The sequence below is a fragment of the Eutrema salsugineum genome, unplaced genomic scaffold, assembly GCF_000478725.1.
Source record: "Eutrema salsugineum unplaced genomic scaffold, Eutsalg1_0 scaffold_19, whole genome shotgun sequence".
Classification (NCBI taxonomy): domain Eukaryota; kingdom Viridiplantae; phylum Streptophyta; class Magnoliopsida; order Brassicales; family Brassicaceae; genus Eutrema; species Eutrema salsugineum.
Window position 1 is genome coordinate 2,405,346 of NW_006256838.1, and position 20,827 is coordinate 2,426,172.

A 20,827-nucleotide genomic window follows, 5' to 3' on the forward strand; every position below is an offset into this window, starting at 1 on the left:
AAACAACTACACAAACAACGGGTCCCTGGACGCGGCAGTAGTGGGCTGCCACATGGGCCCCCATGCCTCACCCGGAAAGGCAACCAGAATAATCCCATCCAATGGCTGGCCTATTACCATACCCATTAGTCAGGTTCACTATGCCAGTCACACAGACTGATCCACAGCAATCACCGAGACAGGCTATGACACTAACGGTCACTCAGACGGCTGCTCATAGCGGTCTCACCAGAAAGCTGTACCCAGCGGTCCCTTTGGACGGCTCAATAAACAGTGGATCGCTAATCCACTCCAGCGATGGCTCTAGCCGTGCCTCACACGACAGCGATAGACAACAAACAACACTGACTCCTGCCTCCAGGAGCCAGGGGTCCTATCAAAGATCTATATGCACACTCATCCATTTCAAAGAATCATCCATTTCTTAAAGGTCCTTCCATTATTAAGATGCACTTTCGGTGATACCAATTGTAACAAAAAGGAACATTAATCAGGTTAACATCACACAATCAATATTTTAAAGTCCAATAAGTTTAGATCCAAGTTCAGGTTAATTATCTCATTCCACCAGCAACCAGCAATCATCAACAAACAGGCAACACAGATCCAGGTCCTAACAATTCTAACAACCCTAACAAGCAGATCTAAGCCTGATCTAAGAAAAAACCACTTAAAAGACAACCATGCATATGTAAGAGAGGATGAAGCCACAGAGCCCTCACCTTGGCTTAGAAGGCTGAGAGACTGGAGGAAGAGGCAGAGGAGAAGGAGATCTAAGAGGAGATCCATCAGAATCAGCTCCCATCTCACCCAAAGGAGAAGGAGGCGGCGCAGACATCACAACTGGGCAAGGAAGCTTCGGCGGCGAGGGAGGCTTGGAGGATGGCGGTGACCGCGGCAAGGAGAGAGAGACACGGCCAAGAGAGAGAAAGAAGAAGAAGAAAACGCAGAGAGAGAGAGGAAGGGAGCAGCTCGGCGCAGAGAGGAGAGAAAGAAAGAAGAAAAAGGTGGTTATAGTTTATTAGGAGCTTAATGAGAGTTTTAGAGATTTAATTAGGTATTTATATAGAGGTTAAATAGATGAGAGGAAATGCCCAATTAAAAAGGAAATAAAAAGAAAAGGGAATAGAGATGGTTTAATTTAATAAAACCGGAATTAGGAATTGGTAACATCCGATATTTGGTTAACCAAAAGTCGGGATGTTACAGATATAGAGTGAACTAAAACAATTATGTCTCTTTAAACTATTAATTCGAACTATAGTTCTTAAAATGTAAGATTTCGATCATAACATACTTCTTTCCCCTCCCCCACCCCAAAAAAGTGGTCAACCAAACTTGAAATGGATATGTTTTCGGATCAGGTATTGATTTTGGATCAAGTTGCTTATTTTATAAAAGGGATCGGCTTTATAACATGATTCCCCAATGTGAATGCTATTTGCTATACCATGTGAAAGTTTATAAACTTTTATCTATTAAGAATGACAATTTGCTTTAAGTTTCTCATACATGCATGCACTAGATTGGACATGTATTTCTTTCCAATTTATATAATTCATAGCACATAAATGAAAATTGACTTAATTAGTGGTAAGTAGTAACCAGTATATGTAAATAAACTAACAAGTGTGTAAACAGCTACATATGTACTTACAACATTTGAGTTTGTAAACTTTAACGTGGGAATCGGAAGTGACTGTGAGGCTTTTGCATGAATCATGCATGGGGGGCAATATGAAATTATTATTTACCACGTCATCAACACCTTATATTTGTTTCATTCGCAAAAACGCGTTTTCACGTATTTCAATGTCTCATCCTCATCACTTCCCTTACACTGTCCCCTCCGACCCATTCTTATTTTTCTCCTTTTTAATATCAAAACTAATTGATTCATTTGCACATGTCTCTGTTTTTCCTTTTTAAACAACCCATCAAATAGTTAAGGTCTTTACATATGTCTTGTGTTCTTTTTTTTTGTGTGTTCAAACATAGGTCTTGTAACTTCAATATATCGGAGTGAATTTTGTTAGCTTCTTATTATCTGTCGAGTTTACTAAAATAGAAGCTAACAGCTAATTGTATATTTTAATGTAATTTATTTTCATAATGCAATTTATCAACTTATTTTCACCCTCGAATTTTTTAGCACAGTATAAAAGCATCTACTGTATTTATTTAATACTCGTATTTTATAATGTTTATTTATCACTAGAGAAAGTCGTGGTGATTTTCAATTGTCTCTTACATATTTTTTCTTATAACATGTCTCTTACAGCTTTTTTTAAAAAAACATTGTCTATTACAACTTGTCGCATGCCGCTTTCAACGCAAGTTCCTAGTATTATCAAGCGCAGAATCTTGGTCTTGCGATGTCAAATAAAAATATAATAAACCACTTAATCTCTTTACGGATGCCAATAAAATCCACTTATATTCCGTATACCAAAGAAACTCAGAATCTTTATCTATACAGACAATTACAAGGATGAAATTTGTAAACGTATATATTTGTTAGTGAATCTAAAATCTATTTTTCTCTGTCTCAATCAACTTCTTCTATATTTACTGTTTGTTTTTCACTTCCTGGCTTCCTACGTGAATAATTCAACTGAAATGAATACGAGAGACATATGTTACTTTTATGCAAGTACACATATGGCACCAGCACCACTGTAATTTTCATCAGTAATTTCCATATAAAATTATTAGATTTTTTGGTAAGAAGAGAATTTACGCTAGCTAGCCGAGATTATTACGCCCACGAAATTAATATTTATACGAGGGGAAATATATATATCTCCCTGATAAATGTATACTGTATATAGCTAGCAGGAATCTGATTACGTGAAGAAAGCTATCTTGAATTAGTTAATTATAATCTATACGTATATATATGGGTGTGTGTGTCAGACTCAGTGTGTATGTTTAAATGATATGGGTTAGAAAATTCAATTTCAGGATACAAACCAAACAATTAACTTTGTGTTCATGATGTAAAGAGGAGAAGTGGACCCATAAAAAAACAGATGGACCAATCTTTTACATAGCTCTTCTCATTATGCCTATGATTTTATTGGTCAATTATTGGGGTCATCAAATTTACGGATCTGCATAATTCATTCAACATGCTTGATTAAGGTTTAGTATCATTTATGTAAAAAGAACAAATAATTGACAAATACCACAAAAACATATTTAATTTCAGATATTCCACACTCATTTTCTCTTTCTCAAATGTATCACTTCTTAACACGTAAAAAAAAATATTTTTAAAATAACATTTTGTTATATTTGAACAGTGAAAACATATATTTTGATTATCTGAAAAAATGCTATTTGTAAAACTTATAAATAAAAATGAGCCAGAACACAATATTTTGGATAACCAGTAAACTTATAAATGTATATAAATTCGACAGTATTAGTTGTACAATACTTATAGGATACTTATATAGTCTCGATCATTGACAATTAACAATTATGAGAAGCTGCTAACACATCTATATCAGCAATTGAATATAAACTTTTCTTCAGTTATTTTGACCTTCCATCCCTCAGGTTGGTGTCAAGTATGTACATATGCTATTATTGCGGTGTTCTTAAAGTAGAATTCGTAGCTATATATATATATATATATATATATATATATAGAATAGAAGATCGACTAGTGATGATATATACGACTCACGTGCGTTCAAGAGGTCCAAAGTTCAGACCTAAGAAATTTATAATCTCGTTCTAAGCAACAAAAATATAAATATGTACAAGAATGTGCAAAAAAGTATGGTGTAACTTTAAGTTCGAGTCATCAATCCATGAAACTGCTTAATTAAGCGTCAATGAGAGTTAAATTTGCTTTCTTTCTGTCAAAAACTTCATATCTTCCTAATTCATATTTTATCAAATTTGCAATCTGAAACGAGCATCACTTGGAAAACATGCAAAACAAGTTTCCTAGAAACATAAGGGTTTTTTAATCACTTCAAATGTATCGGCAAAATGGTTACATGAAATTTTTTTTTTTTACACAAACTAAACTCTTGAAATTTAATAACAGCAATCTGATCAACTCAGCGTTGTTAATTTAATCCAAATTTGAAAATTAGTACTATGTAAAGATTTTTAAATGAATTTTAGAAAATATATATTTAAAACAACATCCAAAAAGATATATAGATCAAAAAAATTTAGACGAAGAAACTATTCCAACGAAACATCACAAAATGATGAAATATTATATGCACAATGCATTACATCACGAATAGTTTTCATTTGCTATCTTATCTAAGATCTCATAATCTTTCAAAAAGGATTACTAATGTTTTTTTTTCTTGGCTAAAAAAGGATTACTAAGGTATCTTTAGGTAATTTGGAAACAAATATAGAAATTATAAAATATACTACAAAAAATATGATTTAAGCTTACTGTATTTGCCACTTTATAATAATTGATCAGAAAATATATTTTAACTAAGAAAAAGAAGTAAATAGAGACATTGAAGTTATTAATAACATCAACTTAGTGCGAAGTGGGTAAGGCCATCTCCAACCATAACAATCAAATTTGGTGTTGTGAATAGTGTAAAATTTGGTGTAAAAGTGAATAGTATTTTTTTTCATCTCCAACCACAACACCAAATCTTATCCTAAAAATAATATTTTATATTATTATATTATTAAATTTATTTTTTTTTATTTTTTAATAGTTTTAGTGAATATTAATTATTCATATAACATTACAGATGATAAAAAATTGTTTAAAATTATATTATGTCTTTAAAATTATCTTGTTATATTTTGTTTTTCTTTTTATATTTTTTTTTTGCTTTATTTCAGTAATTTTGTGTTGAAATTTTTCATTGAAATTTATTATGTATTTTAAATTTTTATCTATTTACATATTAACAAGATATTTTGTGCAATTCTAAATTACAAGAATTGATCTTACACTCCTAAACCAACATAACTTAATTAACTAATAAACCATAATAAAACTATATGAGTAAATGAAAAGAAAATAATATTTTAATATTTGGTGTTGTGAATAGTGTTATACCAAATTTGGTGAAACACTGTTCACAAAACACCAAAAAAAATATTTTGGTGTTAGATTTGGTGCATTATTAGAGAAGAATCAACACCAAATTTAATATTTTGGTGCATGGTTGGAGATGGTCTAAAGCTAATGGCACCCAAAAATGCTTTCATCCCAAAATGTTTAGGGTTCAGTGTCCTTGACACCTTGTAAACAGTAATAGCATGTTATAGGAGCTAAAATGGGTCCCAAGCTGTATATTTTCCTATTAAATCATACAAAAATAAACAAATCTGAATGTCTTTCTGGTTAGTCATTAGAAAAAAATGCAATATTGATTTTACGGGAGGAAGAAAGTCAAGAGACGCCAGCGATGGCGTCACCTTTTAAAACTATGTAATCATGACGGTATCATGACGATTCGCGTCTAGTTCTAAAATTTTATATTATTAATATATAGTCTAAGTAAAATAATCAAAAGTGAAAGAAAATAAGTAAAGTAAAAAAAGAATTAGTGGGGGCACGTGAGAATGTTGACTTGAAGAAGCGGTCGTGTCAAATGCATTGCGCCCAAAGTTACTTCATCAATTCCAAGACACTGCCACTCTTGATGCCCAAGTTTCCCTCGCCTAAAAAACAATTAAGATTCCGTTTCTTTTTTTCTTATTCTTTAATAATAAAGATCTTATTTTTTTGTAATCATAATAGTTTAGTTGACTGATCGAGACCATGAATTAATATACTAAATGAAAAACTGAATGCACCGGTTATTGTTCCTTCCTTTAAATTATTTTTGAAAATCATTTTTTTTTATCTTGGTCCATTTGTTGATGAATTTCTTATCTAACTAATAAGATTATATATATATAGATTAAGCCTTAGCATATGCAAAAATATACTGGAAATTTGAAAGTTTTTAAAATTTTGTCTACTTAATGTTATGGATGTCTGGATAGGAAATAGTAGGACCATTTAATTTGAGCATTTTTCAAATATCAAATGTATGAGCTTTAACGAGCGTTTTTAAGATGGTTTTTAAAGATTTTTGTGATTGAATTAAATTAAAATAGATTAAAAAAGATAGACCTATCTTAAACAAACGACGTAAGAGACGTCTTTAAATGTTAAGTGGCATGTGTGTATTGGTTTAAAATTTTGGGGAAAAGGAAATGTTTTCTATCTTCTTTCATTTCATTTTCTTTCTCCTATTGCATCTCTAAAGTTTCAGATTTTTAGATTAGATATCTACTAATAAAACAACCTATTTTAATAATAAAGAAAATAATAAAAGACCCATAAAAGTCTCTTCATGCTCTAATACAATTTGGGCCCAATTGTAAGGATTAGACTTATCAGGGGGTGACTGAATCTGCTTATGGGTTTTGTCTGAACGTTGGATTGAATCTGAAAGAACTAATTTTGTTTATTGTTAGTCACTCTTCACCAAACCATTCTAAGTTTCTACTGCGGTTGAAGTTCCTGCAATAAACGTTGTTATGCGAGAATGAAGTAACACAATACTGTTTTTGGATTATAATCTTTATATCTAGTAAATTATCTTTATATCTAGTAAATTCCGAAAAACAGTAATGTACAAATGCTGCGAGAGAGCTCACGTGAAAGAGTTTACACTAATTTTACAGACTTTGTTTATGATACAGATTCCAAATCAAGATCAAAAACCTTGACATGGCAGAGATCTCCTCCTGCATCATCTGCAAATCTAATCTTCTTTGTCTTCTGAACAATGTTTTCAGTAGCTGGAGAATCTTCTCTGACCATACCCTGTGAAAAAGGAAGGGAATGCCGAAAAAGTTAGAAAGGAAGACAAATAATTCAGGTAACGTTTTGTGTTTGTGAATGTTAGGGAGTGTAAAACAAACCATGAGTTTGCAAAACCGATTACAGTCACGTTCGATCATGGAAAGCCATTTCTTGCTACTCTGTTCAGTTTTTTCTGCATTTCCAATCAAAGCTTTCACCTGACAAGAGACATCAAGAAATAAGATTAAGAGAAAGTGAAGATTTTCGACATTGAGAACCAAAATTCAATTGCTTTTATAGACAGAAGTACCTCATCCAAGTCACAGTCAGACATGTTGGAGGGGTTGCCTTCAGCTAGGAGACATCTCTTTGTAATTTGTCTCATCGATTTAAGCTCTTTTGTGAGCTTAGCTGCAACAAATTGAAAATCACGCACTTGCCCTTGAGAGAAGGTAATAGCTTTCTGTGTGCAACCTTGTAACGAGGTACGTCCAGTGCTAAAAGGCTGTGGTTTTGCTGCCTGAGTTTCACGACGAGGAGACTTGTGTGTGGCTCTTTGATACTGCGTTTGCCGAGTATTATTGTTTGCTTTTCGAATGGCTTGCTTTGAATTTGAAATGACTTCCACTCGGTCGATGCTGTCCAGCCCTTGAGCCTTAAGGATCCTATGTGCGTTTAGGCTACTGAAGTAGAGTTTCCCTTTGGATTCTGGATTTTGGTTTTGTAAAAATAGATGAGAATCTAAAGTGTCATAATGTAAAAGATACAAATAAAAGACTTTCAAGAATTTGTCATTGACTTACTTGTACACCGCTTCTCAGGTGTATCAGGGTGCTCCATTGCCTTGCGAAGTTTTGCTTGAGAGGTGGGAGATAAAGCCTGAAACCCAAATGTCTATTAGTGAGGAACTGCTTAAACATAAAAATGTGATTTGAAAAAGTAACACACCAGACAAACCTTTCTGCCTGAAAGTAGTTTTTCAGGTTGAGAATGTAGCTCTTGTTGCTGGATACTGTCAGTCTCTTCAGCTGTTTTAACCTCTTCAGGTGCCTGAAAGAGTTGTGATGATTTGTAGTCTTCTGCTTCATCTACATTCCCTGAGGATGAAGATTGTTGTAATCTTTCTGGCAGATGATCTTCTTCTAATGAAACTGGGCTGTCATCAGAAACTAAATGCAAATTTTCCAGTGAATTACAACAGCTGGTCAGCTGGAGAATATCAGTGGCTTCAGGAAACTCATCCTTTGCAATGTCTTCATTTTCCCACACAATCTGGGTATCCTCAACCCCAAATTCCATGGGAAGCAAACCTGAGTAATCAGTAGCAAGTATTTCTGGAGCTTCTATCTTCACAATCTCCAAACCAGTTATGGCCATGTCTAAGTTAGGCTTTGAATAATTGCTTTCCTCATCCTCTATAACTTCATCGGTCCCCGAGCTAGTATTAGAATAAATGAGATTCTTGACACCACCAATGGTCTCAGATTCTGAACTTTGTGGAGTCTCCAATTTAATCGCTTCTCTAGATACACTACCGCACAAAACATTTTCCTGATTCTCAATAGCAAGGTTATCAACAAGGCAGCATCGAGCTTTCCTTGCTTTGATAAACTCTTCTGATGCATCCTCAAAATCTTTGTCCACCGGGTTTGTAGTTATGAGCTCTTCAGTGGTTACCATTCCAGGAAAATTTGGCGCTGAAGTGCAATATAGAGCCAGTGTTGTGTCCTTGGGCAAATCATGAATAATCTCTTCCACCAACTCTGTATTTGAAGTAGATTCTGGCTCTTTATTACAAACTAGTAAAGGGTCTGTGGGAATAAAATCCATGGCTTCAGGAACTGAATAGCTATCATCCCAAGTCTCGGGCTTGACATCATGAAAGACAGGCAACAAATCAACCTTTTTAGCAGATGGAGAGGAAGTAGAACTACACTTTGTTTTACCCTCTTGCTTTTTCTTTCTTCTCTTGGAGAATTTCGTATTCCAACTGCTAAGAGGCTCCTCAAGATCACATCCTTCATCTTCAGTCAAAGACTCTTGTTTAACTTTAACCTGTGAGGCGGTCACAGCATCTCCACGGTTCCTAAGTTTCCTCTTCTTTTCTTTGCATTGTTTCCGAATCTTCTCCAGCGTCAGGCTGAAATCTTCTGGCTCAGTTTTGATATCCGCCTCAGCGACAAACATAACAGAACCTTGTGTCATGTCAGAAACATTGTCCAAATCCCTGACTACTATTGGGATTGACTCATCATCTTCGGTGTTTCCCTGATTGTATACATCCACCAACTGTCTAAATTTGAGCTTTGATTTCCCTTTAGCAACCACATTCAGCAATATCTTGATTGATCCGTCTGTAATGGTCCGGATAGAATGCAATTGGGAATGCAAATGGGTGCGACTTCGTAACTCCACCATTGTAACTAGCAGACAATTACTTTAACTGATTTAAGCTCCCAAAAACCGAAATTTACACCAAATCGAGCTCCTGAATTTGAACAAACAAAAAAAATCGTCGGTAAGAATACAAAAAATCTACAGTTCAGTATGGATTCAGTGGTAATCAACATGCCTAAAATCCTCAGTTTCAGATAAACGAAAATCAACTAGCTGTGGCCAATTTTTTTGTACAAAATAGTGTTCAATCTGATTGAAAAAAAAAATCACTAGAGTAACAAATTTTGAGTTCAAGGATGCAGCGATTCGTCTAGGAGGTTCCAATATAACTAAAAATTGAAATCAGAACTCTTTTCATGGAAGATTAATTGCAGAAATCTGACCTCCTAACAGATCTAATTATTAAGTTATAAAGGAAATGCAATTAAAAATAAAAATCCACAAATGAGCAGGCGAAAACCCTTATTCGCCACAACGAGCTCGTAGCTGCCTCAATTCGAGAAAGATAAATGCAAATCCAGGTAGAGTAGATGCATGCATCAAAGAGAAATCGAAATATAGACCTGAAAGATGAACATTGAAGTTTACCTTGATGCTTAATTAGACTGAGGAGGAAATGAAGGCCGGAACCTGGGCTTCCAATTCGTAACTCGCCAATCTAGGGTTTAAACATGAGCAAGAGAGAGAGAAAGTAATTTAAAACAAGATGAAGAAGAAGAGAGGGAAAATTAGAGCTCTTGGTAATAAGAAAGGAGATAGAGAGAGAAGGCTACTTTATGAGCCGTCAAGGGTCGCGGGAAATACTTGGCGGGAAGCTATATACGTTATTCTTGTCCCCTCTTTTGACCTTTTTCTTACCATTTTTTTCTTTCTTTCGCATATTTTCGTAAATGGGTCTTTGAACCTAAAGCCCAATAATAATTAATAATGGGCTTATATACTGTTAGTAGTCAAGGGTAAATGTGTAAATTCAATTAGATAGGACCTGGGGTCCATTCGTATAGCAAGTTAGCAACGTAGCGGCGTATTGTAGATAAGAAAGGGGGAATCTGCTTCTTTTAGGAGAAACCAAAGAGAACTTTTGAAACCCTAAACTCCATAGACTATCTTCCCGTCGACATTAAAGCCGCCGATTTCCGCCATGACGAAGAAGAGAAAGCTCGAAACACAATCCAGCGAGGCGTCTGAACCTTCGCAGAAGCAGAAGCAGACGGAGGAGCAGCAGCTTGAAATTAAAAGTCAGGTTAATAATCAAGCTGGCGGCGAGGAAGAAGTTGAATACGAGGAAGTAGAGGAGGAGCATGAGGAGGAAGTCGAAGATGATGACGATGATGACGATGAGGATGAAGACGATGTCGGAGGTGAGAATCAGACGGCGGGCAATCGTACAGAGGCGGCGACGTCTGGATCTGGGAATCAGGGGGTTGCAGATACCGATGATGACGAGCCGATTAAGGATTTGTTGGAACCATTTTCCAAGGAGCAGCTTCTGAATCTTCTTAAAGAAGCGGCGGGGAAGCATCTTGATGTAGCGAATCGAATCCGGGAAGTAGCCGATGAGGATCCTGTTCATCGGAAGATATTCGTGCACGGGCTTGGATGGGACACGAAAACAGAGACTCTTATTGAAGCTTTTAAGCAGTACGGAGAGATCGAAGACTGCAAGGCCGTTTTTGATAAGGTCTCAGGGAAATCTAAAGGATATGGGTTTATTCTGTACAAGTCTAGGTCAGGTGCTCGCAACGCACTTAAGCAGCCTCAGAAGAAGATCGGTAGCCGAATGACGGCGTGTCAGTTGGCTTCAAAAGGTCCTGTCTTTGGCGGAAACCCTGTCGCTGCAGCTGCCTCGGTGGTCCCTGCTCAGCATTCGAACTCGGAGCACACACAGAAGAAGATCTATGTCAGTAATGTAGGAGCAGAGCTCGATCCTCAGAAACTGCTGGCGTTTTTCTCAAGGTTCGGAGAGATTGAAGAAGGTCCTTTGGGTCTTGATAAGTTTACTGGGAGACCTAAAGGTTTCTGCCTCTTTGTCTATAAGTCGCCTGAAAGCGCCAAGAGGGCTCTAGAGGAGCCACACAAGACCTTCGAGGGCCATATCTTGCATTGCCAGAAAGCAATCGATGGTCCTAAACCGGGCAAGCCGCAACAATACAACACTCACAACCACAACAATCCTCGTTTCCAGAGGAATGATAACAACGGTTACGGTGCCCCTGGAGGTCATGGGCATCTCATGGCTGGTAACCAAGCCGGGATGGGTGCTCCAGCGCAGGCGCTAAACCCAGCTATTGGACAGGCCTTGACAGCTTTGCTGGCATCGCAGGGAGCTGGTTTGGCTTTTAACCCAGCAATTGGTCAGGCTTTGTTGGGTTCCCTTGGGACAGCTACAGGCGTAAACCCGGGGGCTGGAGCTGGAATGCCATCTGGTTATGCTACTCAAGCTATGGCACCAGGGACGATCCCTGGGTATGGTACACAACCTGGTTTGCAAGGTGGCTATCAGACTCCGCAACCTGGTCAGGGTGGTTCAGGCAGAGGGCAACATGGTGTCAACCAATACTCTCCGTACATGGGCCACTAGATGTATTATGATGTATCCACTCAGGTAGAGCAATGAATATCGTCTCTTCACTTATTTCATTGACTTTCCTCATTACGTACTTACCTGGAACTGACTTCCTATGTCTAAAGACAAGGGCTTTCTGTGTTGAGACCCACACACGGTTTGACTCTTGTCTGATTTTGGTTTGCATCAGAGTTTTGGGGACTTTTGGGGGTTGTCACATGATACAAAGAAGTTACTTTTGCAATTCTTAAGTACAAACTGTTTTCTAAAGGGTTTTTTTTTTTTCAGTTTTTCACGATTTTTAGATTGTGAAAAACCTTCTCTTATTTTCTCAAATTCATTGTGCAGATATCCGAAATCAGTGTTTTAATATTGGCCTGGTGATTCTTCTGAAGTTTAAAAGGAGCTGATGCAAATGAAGTCTTTATGAAATGTTACTCTTTGGTCGCTCATAAGGCCAGACTCATAAAACCTTTTAAGGAGTTTTAGTTTTCGTCTACTTTGTTTTTTTTTTCACCAACTACTCTCTTTATGCTATTCCTAAAAAACATTGTACTATTTTCAGAGTTCATGTCTCTATTTTTCAGTTTTCTGAAACATCCCCTTTAGAACTATCGTTTGTAAAACTAAAAAAACATAACTATGCTCCTTGTGGGTCTTTGCTTATCGAATTCTAGTTTTTCCAAGCTTTATAAATAGTTTTATTCGATCTCTCTGCTTCACGTTTTCATGGATTTTTCTGCCTGCAGTATATCAATCTCGAATATTTTGTAATATGCTATGAATTACTTGATTAACGTAACAGTATATATATCAGTCTCGAATATTTTGTTATATGTCTTGGGTTCTTAGGGACGACACGGTTATTGTTAGGTGGTTCGAGGCCAAGGCATATCCCTCTCCTGTCTAGTTCAGAGACGAGGCCTATCCGTCTCAATCAAGTAGCTAACTTAACGGATCAGTGAAGAAGAGACAGGAAAGTTTATTGTACCAGGTTTGACAAGTCAGGGGTGCCTTCCTGGGGTGAAATTTTCTTTCTTCTCAGGCCACCACGTTCTCACCTGTCCAGTTTGGAAGGTGAAGCTGCTGCGCTTGTATGGGCAATAACTGTCTTCGAGCAGCCTGGTTTGGTTCGAGAATTATTCCAAGGTCTTGATCAGGCTGTAAAAGATCTCACCACATGGCCAAGACTAGAAAGCTTCACAAGAGATATATGGGAGCGATGGAGAACTTTGAGACATTGTGGCCTGACAGGTGAGAAGGAGGTCAATAATGCAAAGTGATCAAGGCAGAAGAAGGCTGTTTTGGCAATAGGATTAGCGCTGATCCTATTGCCAAAACAGCCTCTTCTTCCTTGTTTACTTTGATTTATTGGATTGTTGTATCTCATTTTGGCTGAGTTCAAGGGTTGAAAGGGAAATACCTATCTTTGTTCTTCCCAAGTTTTGTTTTCGATTTTGTAAAAAGAAATACAGTCAAGTTTGTTGCCGGTTTGATTTCGACTTACTTCCTCTTAATTGAACAAGAGGCTTCTTGAGCAAAACATATGAATATTGAATAGTGGATAAAAACGGGTTAGTCTGTATTTTTCGTATAATATGGACTAATGTAATCAAGAATTTCACGAGATACCAAACGGGTTAGTCCGTATATATCACATTTTGTAGTGTTGAAGAGTTCAAACTATAAAGCAGACATGTGAGAGATGAGAGAATTATATAAACATTGAAGAAAATCAGATTATGGGTCCCTAAGTAAATGCCACAAAGAAAATATTAAAGGCCAAATTGATTGAAGTCTCTCCGAGCACATTTAGTGATTATTCCGAGAGAATAAACTTGACATCCACCTTCATTAAAGTAATCACTAATCACAATTATTAAATAAAATCTATCGTTTGATCGAAAGAAAGTTTTAGAGAACATCGTTTTTACTTCTCGGGTACTCAAAAAAAAAAGAAACGCATTGAAACTTCCACAGGCTTGGGGGATTTGCCACAGTATCGAGTGTCACTTTCTCAATCAAAAGGTTTCTCTCTCTTCTCCTCTTTCTCTCCTGCGCGAAACAAAAGAGAAAATTAGAAGAGAGAGAGAGACACACAGAGTTTAGGTTTGCTATGTAAATCTTTCTCTCTCTCTGCACTACCAGAGTTTTGTTCCTCTTTTTCTCTCACACCCACCACTTCGAGAAAGAAAAACCCAAATGCCCCTAATTTAGATCTGGTCCTTTTTAAGCTCCAAATTCGTTACCCCTTTTTCCAAAGATTGTTTCTTTTTCTTAGTTTTTAGATTCCCCTTGTTCTCTAATCACTTCCTCGCAATCGTTTCTTTATCACTCTGTTGCGATTTCCATGTTTAGTATCTGCATTTGATAGCCCCCGATGCTGCATGCAATTCCCAAGACTCTCTCAGATTGCTATAACGCGGTGATTTCTTCTCAGCTATTTCTTTCCAATTTAGTATCTGGGTTTTATTGTTTCTCTGCTGCATGTTTGGCGACTCCACCTGAGGAAAAAGGGTTACTTTTGCATTGGATTTAGGCTCTATTTGATGAATTCGTCGTGGTCTAGCCATTTATCAAATTGAGCATCACTCGGTTGGTGTTGAGATTAGGGTTTCTGATTTGTAGCCTCAGGATTGTTTAATCTGTCTGTGTTGGGTTTTTCTTCATTTCGTACAAAGCTTATGGATTCTCAGAGGGGTATTGTTGAAGAACCTAAATCTCAGTCCTTGAATAGGCAAGGCTCTCTCTATAGCTTAACACTCGATGAGGTCCAAAACCACTTGGGGAGTTCTGGTAAAGCACTTGGAAGCATGAACCTTGACGAGCTACTCAAAAGTGTCTGTTCTGTTGAAGGTAATCAGCCATCGTCCATGACTGTCAATGGTGCTGCAGCTGCTCAGGAAGGTCTTTCTCGACAAGGAAGTTTGACTTTGCCACGGGATCTAAGCAAAAAGACTGTTGATGAAGTCTGGAAAGATATTCAGCAGAACAAAAATGGAGGTAATGCTCATGAGAGGAGAGATAAGCAGCCTACGCTCGGCGAAATGACTCTTGAAGACTTGTTGTTGAAAGCTGGAGTTGTGACTGAGACAATCCCTGGTTCGAACCAAGACGGTCCTGGTGGTGGTCCAGGTTGTGGTCCAGGTGGTGTTAGTGCTGGTTCAGGTGCTGGTTTAGGGCAAAACATAACTCAGGTCGGCCCATGGGTTCAGTATCATCAGCTCCCATCAATGCCACAGCCTCAAGCATTCATGCCATATCCGGTTTCAGATATGCAAGCAATGGTGTCTCAGTCTTCTTTGATGGGTGGTTTGTCAGATACACAAACTCCAGGAAGGAAGAGGGTAGCTTCAGGAGAAGTTGTAGAGAAGACTGTAGAGAGGAGGCAGAAGCGAATGATAAAGAATAGAGAGTCTGCAGCTCGTTCACGAGCTAGGAAACAGGTGAGAGAAACTACTTCTTTAACTGAAAATATGTTGCTGTTAAGAGAATTGTCAAGTATTGCCTCCTCTCTTTTTTTTTTTTGTTCTGTTTGGGGTCTAAGTTTCGGTTTTAATGAACAGGCTTACACTCATGAGCTAGAGATCAAAGTTTCCCGGTTAGAAGAAGAAAACGAGAGACTGAGGAGGCAAAAGGTAATGTTTGGCAGCCTTGGCCCTTTTGGTTTTACACGTATTGGTTGTGGGTTGTCGCTATTAAAATTGAAGGTTTGGTCATTAGTTGTGAGAACTGTCATGTATTAAGTTCTCGATTCGTAATAGAGGGAATGATACATAGGGTGAATAAAGAATAGAATAGGGCACAAGCATAGTAGACAATAGATGATAAACAAAGAAACAACAAACGAGAGTTGGATTTACTGGTTAAGTCTTTGTTGTTTCATTGCTTCTTGTAATGGTTGTTTGGGTCATTAGGAAAAAATCTTCATCTGCTTGCGACGAAGTTGGATTTGCTGGTTTATACTCGCCTTAGACTTTATAGCAAAATCTTACATTGTCTGGTTGGTTTTTTATATACTTTGCAGGAGGTAGAGAAGATCCTCCCTAGCGCACCACCGCCTGATCCCAAGCGGCAGCTCAGGCGAACAAGCTCGGCTCCTTTCTGATCTCAAAAGCCTTTTTCTTTTTTTCCCTTCTGTGTCGGTTTGCTTATAAAAAAAAAAGAGAGAGGAAAACTGCTTTGTTTCTTTGTACATTCCGTAGACTGTCTTGACTTGGAGCAATTCTGTTAACTTTCTTTAAAACTTTCGGAGTTATTTTAGTAACAGCAGAATCGTTTTCTTGAGTTGATAATTTAGAGGTCGAACAGAAGATGAAAGCTTGAGTTTTTAACATTTCAATACAACAGTACTTTAGCAAGGTCGTCAAAAATTATAGACAGTCTATAAAAATTTTCACACAGAAAGGAAACTGTTTGAACTTGCTAAGCGTTCCACTTTTGGGCCAGCTTTAACCTCAAACGTGGAAATGATCTTAAATTCATCTTACGAACCTGTTTGCTATATGTTCTGCAATAGCCAAGCTTGAAGTTAAACCAGGCGATTCGATGCCAAAGAGATTCACAAGACCAGGAACTCCATGAGTCTCCTCTCCCTGCATCAACAACGCATAAGAGACTTCCACAGAAATGTGTGATATGTCTGATGCTTTTCAAAAAAAAAAAGATTACCTGTATGACAAAATCTGCGGGAGGCTGTTTTGGGCCGGAAAGCTTAGGACGGATGCCTGAATAACCAGGTTCCAATGATCCATCTTTGAGATCCGGATAGTACTTTCTGATCTCTGGGTAGAATTTCTCCGCTCGTTGTGGGTTTACACGATAATCAAACCTGGATTCAAAACAGTCTGAAGATCTTGAGTAACTTCAAGTGGACGAGAAAAAGGAGAATTTCAAGAACAGAAGCAAATGTTTACTTGTTAAGGAAGCTTGATTGATCGTCTGCGCATTCAATCCATTCTACATCGGGACCAAACTTGACAAGACCGTTCAAATCAACAGTGACATGGACACCGAGACCTCCTTCCTCAGGTATAGGATACACAAGCTTATTGAAAGGTGGAGACTTTGTGCCTGATAGCGTAAAGTAGCATCCACGAGCATAGTGAGAGGAGGGAATGAATTGATGATCTAAGCCATGGAATCTCTTTGCTAGAGCTTGAGCACCTAATCCCGCAGAGTTAACAACGAGATCAGGGATTAGCTCAAGCTGTGCCTCTGCCTCACACCGAGATTCAAATGATCCGGTTTCAGCAACGAACAAATGCATCTTCTTTTCTTCAACACGACCGTTTAAAACCACTGTATTGTACGAGAAAGTTGCGTGACTGTTCTCTGCTTCTCCCTGTAGTCTCAAGTTTTTGTTATCCCTGTAAACCATGAAATCAAAACTCTTTTCCTAGAGAAAACAGCGGGAACTCAAAGATCCTTATGAGAGAGAAGTTTATGTAATACCACTAAAGATAGCATCAAGGCATGTGTATCAAGAATCCCAGACTCAGGAGATAGCAATGCTTTAACACACCGAAGCTGCGGCTCCATTCTCATTGCTTCAAAACCTTCCAACATCCTTAGACCCGAGACTCCATTCTGAGTTCCAAGATGCATCAATAGATCCAGTTTCGGTATCTCAGAGGATCCTGTGGCAACGATTAGCTTACCAATCTTCCTGTGAGGGATTTCATGTTCTGAGCAATACCTGTAGAGCAATTCCCTTCCTCTTACACAAAACTTGGCCTGTCAAATCCAAAGATAACATACTGAATCATAGGAAATTTTGGAATTTGATTCGACCCTCAAGAGAAAGATTATACCTTTAGAGAGTTTGGTGGATAATAGATTCCGGCGTGGACGACCTCGCTGTTTCGAGAACTCGTCACGGTGCCGAACGACGAGGCGGCGTCGAGGATCAGCACCTCTCTTCCGCGGAGACTGAGCTCACGCGCCACCGCTAAACCCACGACTCCGGCACCGATCACGACGGTGTCAACTCTCTCTTTAGCTATCGTTTCCAATCCAGCGCTTAATCCTCTCGCGATTCTTCCTCTGCTGCTACTTGCGTCCCCGTTGACCAGTTTCCAGGTTGGTTTTGGATTACCCGTCGGCAATCTCGTCCATTTTCTACCCAGACAAGCAAGCATCCTCTTCAAATCACAAATTATCGTAGCCTTCTGATAAATTTTGCAGAAAAATATTCAACGCGGTTGCTCAGTACCACATACAGTATACAATTGCATACTAATGATGATAGGATTTTAAGGCTTTGCGTTTTGCAGCCCAAACCGTACTTGTCTGAACTGGAACTCAACTAAATGACGCCGTTTCAATTCAGCTGTTGAGGCACCTCTTCTTCTTCCTCCTCTTCTTTTCTTCCCTTTTTTTTGTTCACTTGTTCTCCTTCACTCATAACCATGGCTAACTGGTACCATTTTTCTCGTTTCTTTCTACAGTTTTAATTCGTAATCGTTCTTGAATTTTAATTCCTTATCAGTAGACAGTCGAAAGGAGTCATTTTGGGCTTGTTTTAGAGTAATAGGCGTGGAGGAACTTCCGGATTTGACCGAAATTAGGTTTTTTTTAGCTAAATTATGAAAGTATTTGATGGCACCTCTCGATATGTTGAGCCTCTGTTGTTCTTGAATCCAGTTTCGGTTTTCTTGTTCTTTCTCCAGTCTATGGTTTTAACCGTCTTTCTGAAAGTTTATTAATAGAATTCCAATTACTTGAATTGTAAAGCTAGCTCTTTGTCAGCTTCTAGTTGAAACCACAAAAGCTCGTTCTCTTGACAAGGTTGCTATTGATGTTTGATTGGATTGTGAAATTGATATGCTGAAACTTTGTGGTCTAGGAAGTAGCTGCATCTGGGTCAGAAGACCAACTTTTCTTCTAGCTGTTTCATGGGATTTGCCATCACCGTGATATTACCTAATTGTGGAAGTAAGTTCTTGCCAAAGAGGAGTTTCAGAGACAAAAGTGCTTTCTCTCTTGCCATTTGCTTGGAGTTCTGTTCTCTCTGTCATTTCCTTCATCCTGCACAGCCTTTATCGGTCAGGCATCAAAGGCAAGTTTTTTACTTTGGAAGCTTCCATGTTGTGTGGTTTTGTAATATAATGATCTGCTGGAAATACAATGAGGATTTTAATAATGGAGCTCATGTCATTCCTTCTTATAAACCCGCATCCCAGACAAAACATAAATATCTCTTAAGAGACCAAAACCAGCCACTAACCCATGGGTATATCAGAGTAAACTATATCTAAGCCATGATTTGTTACTTTATTGTACAAGGAGTAGTAAGGTCCTTAAGTTTCCTAGCCTATTGCTTGTATCAAAGTCCTGTGGAAAAGCACACTCCAACTGGTCGATTCTTGTGTCTTGAAAGAAGATCTTTGATGAATTCATCTTTCCATTATCCAGTTTTTAAGTGTGTCTTTTGCATTTTTCCAGGAGAATGTCATGGACAACAATCAGAAGCTCGGTTGGTGGGGGCAGATTCGATCCACCATCCGGTTCTTCAGGTAATAAAAGCTCTAGACGTCCAAGACTAATCAAAGCCATACAAGATCTCAGAACTAAACTTCTGGTGAAAGTTGAGGAGATAAAGAAAGATCTCCCCATGAAAATGTTGTTTCTCTTAGTGGGATTCTACTCTGCAACTGCATTCTCTACATTTATAGGACAAACAGGAGACTGGGATGTTCTATCTGCTGCATTGGCTGTAATTGTAGTCGAATGCATTGGAGCTTTAATGTACAGAGCATCCGTTCCATTAATCAACAAGATGCGGAGCATAATCACCATGTTTAACTATTGGAAGACCGGACTCGCCCTTGGACTGTTCCTAGACTCATTCAAGTATGAAAAGTTTAGACAAAATATTATCAGTTTTACAATAATCTTTACGCTCTTGTGTTGATTCCAACGAATGAAGTGTGAAAACTCTTTTGGCTGGACACAGGTTTTAGCTCAGACCTCGGAAAGCAACAACAGCTGCCTGGGTCAAGAATGGCGTGGTAAGAAGAATTTGACAAGTTGTGTGTCCCCTTTATTGTTATGAAGGCTTTAACGTCGTTCAAGACAAAGGTCTGAACTTTTCAAAGGACTAACTAGAAGACATGGGACCAAACCTTTTGATCTCTACGAAAAGCAAGTCACCACCAAACAATGCTGGAGCCTTGTCTGTATAGCCTTATATTTGATTTTTGAACTGCAAAATTATTGCATTGCACATCGATAAGTTATATAAAAGCATCGATTCCACCTAAAAATCTTCTTCCAGTTGTATTTTTAAAAAGAAAACACTTCCACCTTTCTTCTTAGGAATATAATTTTCCAGCCTAAAACTCATTGATTTTGTTTCTGAGAAACGCAACTCTCAAATTAACAAAGATATATTTCTTAGAAAACCTCATCGAATTCCGATTCTCCTCTCTACACAGAGGCCACTGAGGCTCAAGTAGCACCAGCTCACAATGTCTCTTTCGGGTTTATGTAGTGCTGTAATCAATGACAAAGAATCATAAGAAGCAAGACAAGGCATGTGAGAACTTCTTCAAGTTGCAACGAATCCTTAAAAGTATATTGTTCAAATCCAGGCGATGCTGTCAGAATCTCCGAGAAGAACCAGAGAGCCAAACCCACTGTAAGTATCGACCCTTCAGGCTCACCGACCAAGAAGACATACGGTGATGACTCAACGTCGTATTAATCGTCTTTCATGTAGATGTTTAAGTGTCTTATTTTCACAACATCCCACATCGGTAAGTAAAGAAGCGTTACTCATAAGCCTCGCACTATAAAAAAGAAGCTGAGCCCAACTTCCAAATCATACCTTTCTCGGCCTTTTGGCTAAGATCAAGTGTAGTATCTGTTCTTATCAGTTTAATATCTGATATGTGGGCCATCGGCTCACACGATATTAACTCTATTTTTTAAGGGAGAAGGTCCACCAAGATAGCTTGCTATCTGGGCTTTCACGAGTCGCCCATGCGTTGCACTATTGCACGGGCCTGGCTCAACCCGCCAAATCATCAGTCTTAATTTTTCACATAATTAATTTT

At 38.1% G+C, this 20,827-nt stretch overlaps 5 protein-coding genes and 1 non-coding gene across 10 annotated transcripts; 4 read left to right on the forward strand and 2 right to left on the reverse strand.

Annotated features, from left to right (window-relative positions):
- Positions 1 to 6,618: 6,618 nt before the first annotated feature.
- On the reverse strand, positions 6,619 to 9,928 carry LOC18020040. The gene is made up of 6 exons (XM_006402876.2): positions 9,791 to 9,928; positions 7,763 to 9,293; positions 7,609 to 7,684; positions 7,116 to 7,513; positions 6,925 to 7,023; positions 6,619 to 6,826 (listed from the first exon to the last, which is right to left on the reverse strand). The coding sequence occupies exons 2-6, from the start codon at positions 9,221 to 9,223 to the stop codon at positions 6,692 to 6,694; spliced, it is 2,169 nt and encodes a 722-aa protein (XP_006402939.1). The 5' UTR covers positions 9,224 to 9,293; positions 9,791 to 9,928; the 3' UTR covers positions 6,619 to 6,691.
- Positions 9,929 to 10,248: 320 nt separating this feature from the next.
- On the forward strand, positions 10,249 to 13,219 carry LOC18020041 (UBP1-associated protein 2A). 4 transcript variants are annotated; one of them, XM_006402878.2, is made up of 2 exons: positions 10,249 to 11,807; positions 12,621 to 13,219. In XM_006402878.2, exon 1 carries the CDS (start codon positions 10,344 to 10,346, stop codon positions 11,781 to 11,783), a length of 1,440 nt encoding a protein of 479 aa, XP_006402941.1. In that variant the 5' UTR covers positions 10,249 to 10,343; the 3' UTR covers positions 11,784 to 11,807; positions 12,621 to 13,219. The 4 variants fall into 4 exon arrangements, with proteins under 4 accessions (XP_006402941.1, XP_024012765.1, XP_006402940.1 ...); XM_024156997.1 differs by having other exon boundaries at positions 12,642 to 13,219; XM_006402877.2 differs by lacking the exon at positions 12,621 to 13,219 and adding an exon at positions 12,117 to 12,477.
- Positions 13,220 to 13,761: 542 nt separating this feature from the next.
- On the forward strand, positions 13,762 to 16,102 carry LOC18020042 (ABSCISIC ACID-INSENSITIVE 5-like protein 2). The gene is made up of 3 exons (XM_006402880.2): positions 13,762 to 15,214; positions 15,335 to 15,406; positions 15,796 to 16,102. The coding sequence occupies exons 1-3, from the start codon at positions 14,453 to 14,455 to the stop codon at positions 15,874 to 15,876; spliced, it is 915 nt and encodes a 304-aa protein (XP_006402943.1). The 5' UTR covers positions 13,762 to 14,452; the 3' UTR covers positions 15,877 to 16,102.
- LOC18020043 (L-2-hydroxyglutarate dehydrogenase, mitochondrial) lies at positions 16,027 to 18,111 on the reverse strand. The gene is made up of 5 exons (XM_024157046.1): positions 17,582 to 18,111; positions 17,223 to 17,504; positions 16,685 to 17,112; positions 16,440 to 16,599; positions 16,027 to 16,363 (listed from the first exon to the last, which is right to left on the reverse strand). The coding sequence occupies exons 1-5, from the start codon at positions 17,906 to 17,908 to the stop codon at positions 16,250 to 16,252; spliced, it is 1,311 nt and encodes a 436-aa protein (XP_024012814.1). The 5' UTR covers positions 17,909 to 18,111; the 3' UTR covers positions 16,027 to 16,249.
- LOC18020044 lies at positions 18,111 to 20,015 on the forward strand. 2 transcript variants are annotated; one of them, XM_024157047.1, is made up of 5 exons: positions 18,111 to 18,189; positions 18,616 to 18,828; positions 19,215 to 19,285; positions 19,445 to 19,622; positions 19,726 to 20,015. In XM_024157047.1, the coding sequence occupies exons 2-5, from the start codon at positions 18,665 to 18,667 to the stop codon at positions 19,730 to 19,732; spliced, it is 420 nt and encodes a 139-aa protein (XP_024012815.1). In that variant the 5' UTR covers positions 18,111 to 18,189; positions 18,616 to 18,664; the 3' UTR covers positions 19,733 to 20,015. The 2 variants fall into 2 exon arrangements, with proteins under 2 accessions (XP_024012815.1, XP_006402945.2); XM_006402882.2 differs by having other exon boundaries at positions 19,215 to 19,622.
- A 579-nt stretch (positions 20,016 to 20,594) lies between these two features.
- On the forward strand, positions 20,595 to 20,790 carry LOC112087216. The gene has a single exon (XR_002899981.1). It is a non-coding gene; the product is annotated as a U2 spliceosomal RNA (small nuclear RNA).
- Positions 20,791 to 20,827: the final 37 nt, after the last annotated feature.

Coding starts and splice junctions, on each gene's coding strand:
- LOC18020040 (XM_006402876.2), bottom strand. CDS start 9,223: ATGGTGGAGTTACGAAGTCGCACCCATTTGCATTCCCAATTGCATTCT. Junction 7,685..7,762: donor AACTACTTTCAGGCAGAAAG/GTTTGTCTGGTG, acceptor TTTGGGTTTCAG/GCTTTATCTCCCACCTCTCA. Junction 7,024..7,115: donor CTGACTGTGACTTGGATGAG/GTACTTCTGTCT, acceptor GTCTCTTGTCAG/GTGAAAGCTTTGATTGGAAA.
- LOC18020043 (XM_024157046.1), bottom strand. CDS start 17,908: ATGCTTGCTTGTCTGGGTAGAAAATGGACGAGATTGCCGACGGGTAAT. Junction 17,113..17,222: donor CCTTGATGCTATCTTTAGTG/GTATTACATAAA, acceptor TTGAGACTACAG/GGAGAAGCAGAGAACAGTCA. Junction 16,364..16,439: donor CCGCAGATTTTGTCATACAG/GTAATCTTTTTT, acceptor TTGTTGATGCAG/GGAGAGGAGACTCATGGAGT.
- LOC18020042 (XM_006402880.2), top strand. CDS start 14,453: ATGGATTCTCAGAGGGGTATTGTTGAAGAACCTAAATCTCAGTCCTTG. Junction 15,215..15,334: donor GTTCACGAGCTAGGAAACAG/GTGAGAGAAACT, acceptor TTTAATGAACAG/GCTTACACTCATGAGCTAGA. Junction 15,407..15,795: donor AGAGACTGAGGAGGCAAAAG/GTAATGTTTGGC, acceptor TATACTTTGCAG/GAGGTAGAGAAGATCCTCCC.
- LOC18020041 (XM_006402878.2), top strand. CDS start 10,344: ATGACGAAGAAGAGAAAGCTCGAAACACAATCCAGCGAGGCGTCTGAA.
- LOC18020044 (XM_006402882.2), top strand. CDS start 18,665: ATGGGATTTGCCATCACCGTGATATTACCTAATTGTGGAAGTAAGTTC. Junction 18,829..19,214: donor TTATCGGTCAGGCATCAAAG/GCAAGTTTTTTA, acceptor GCATTTTTCCAG/GAGAATGTCATGGACAACAA.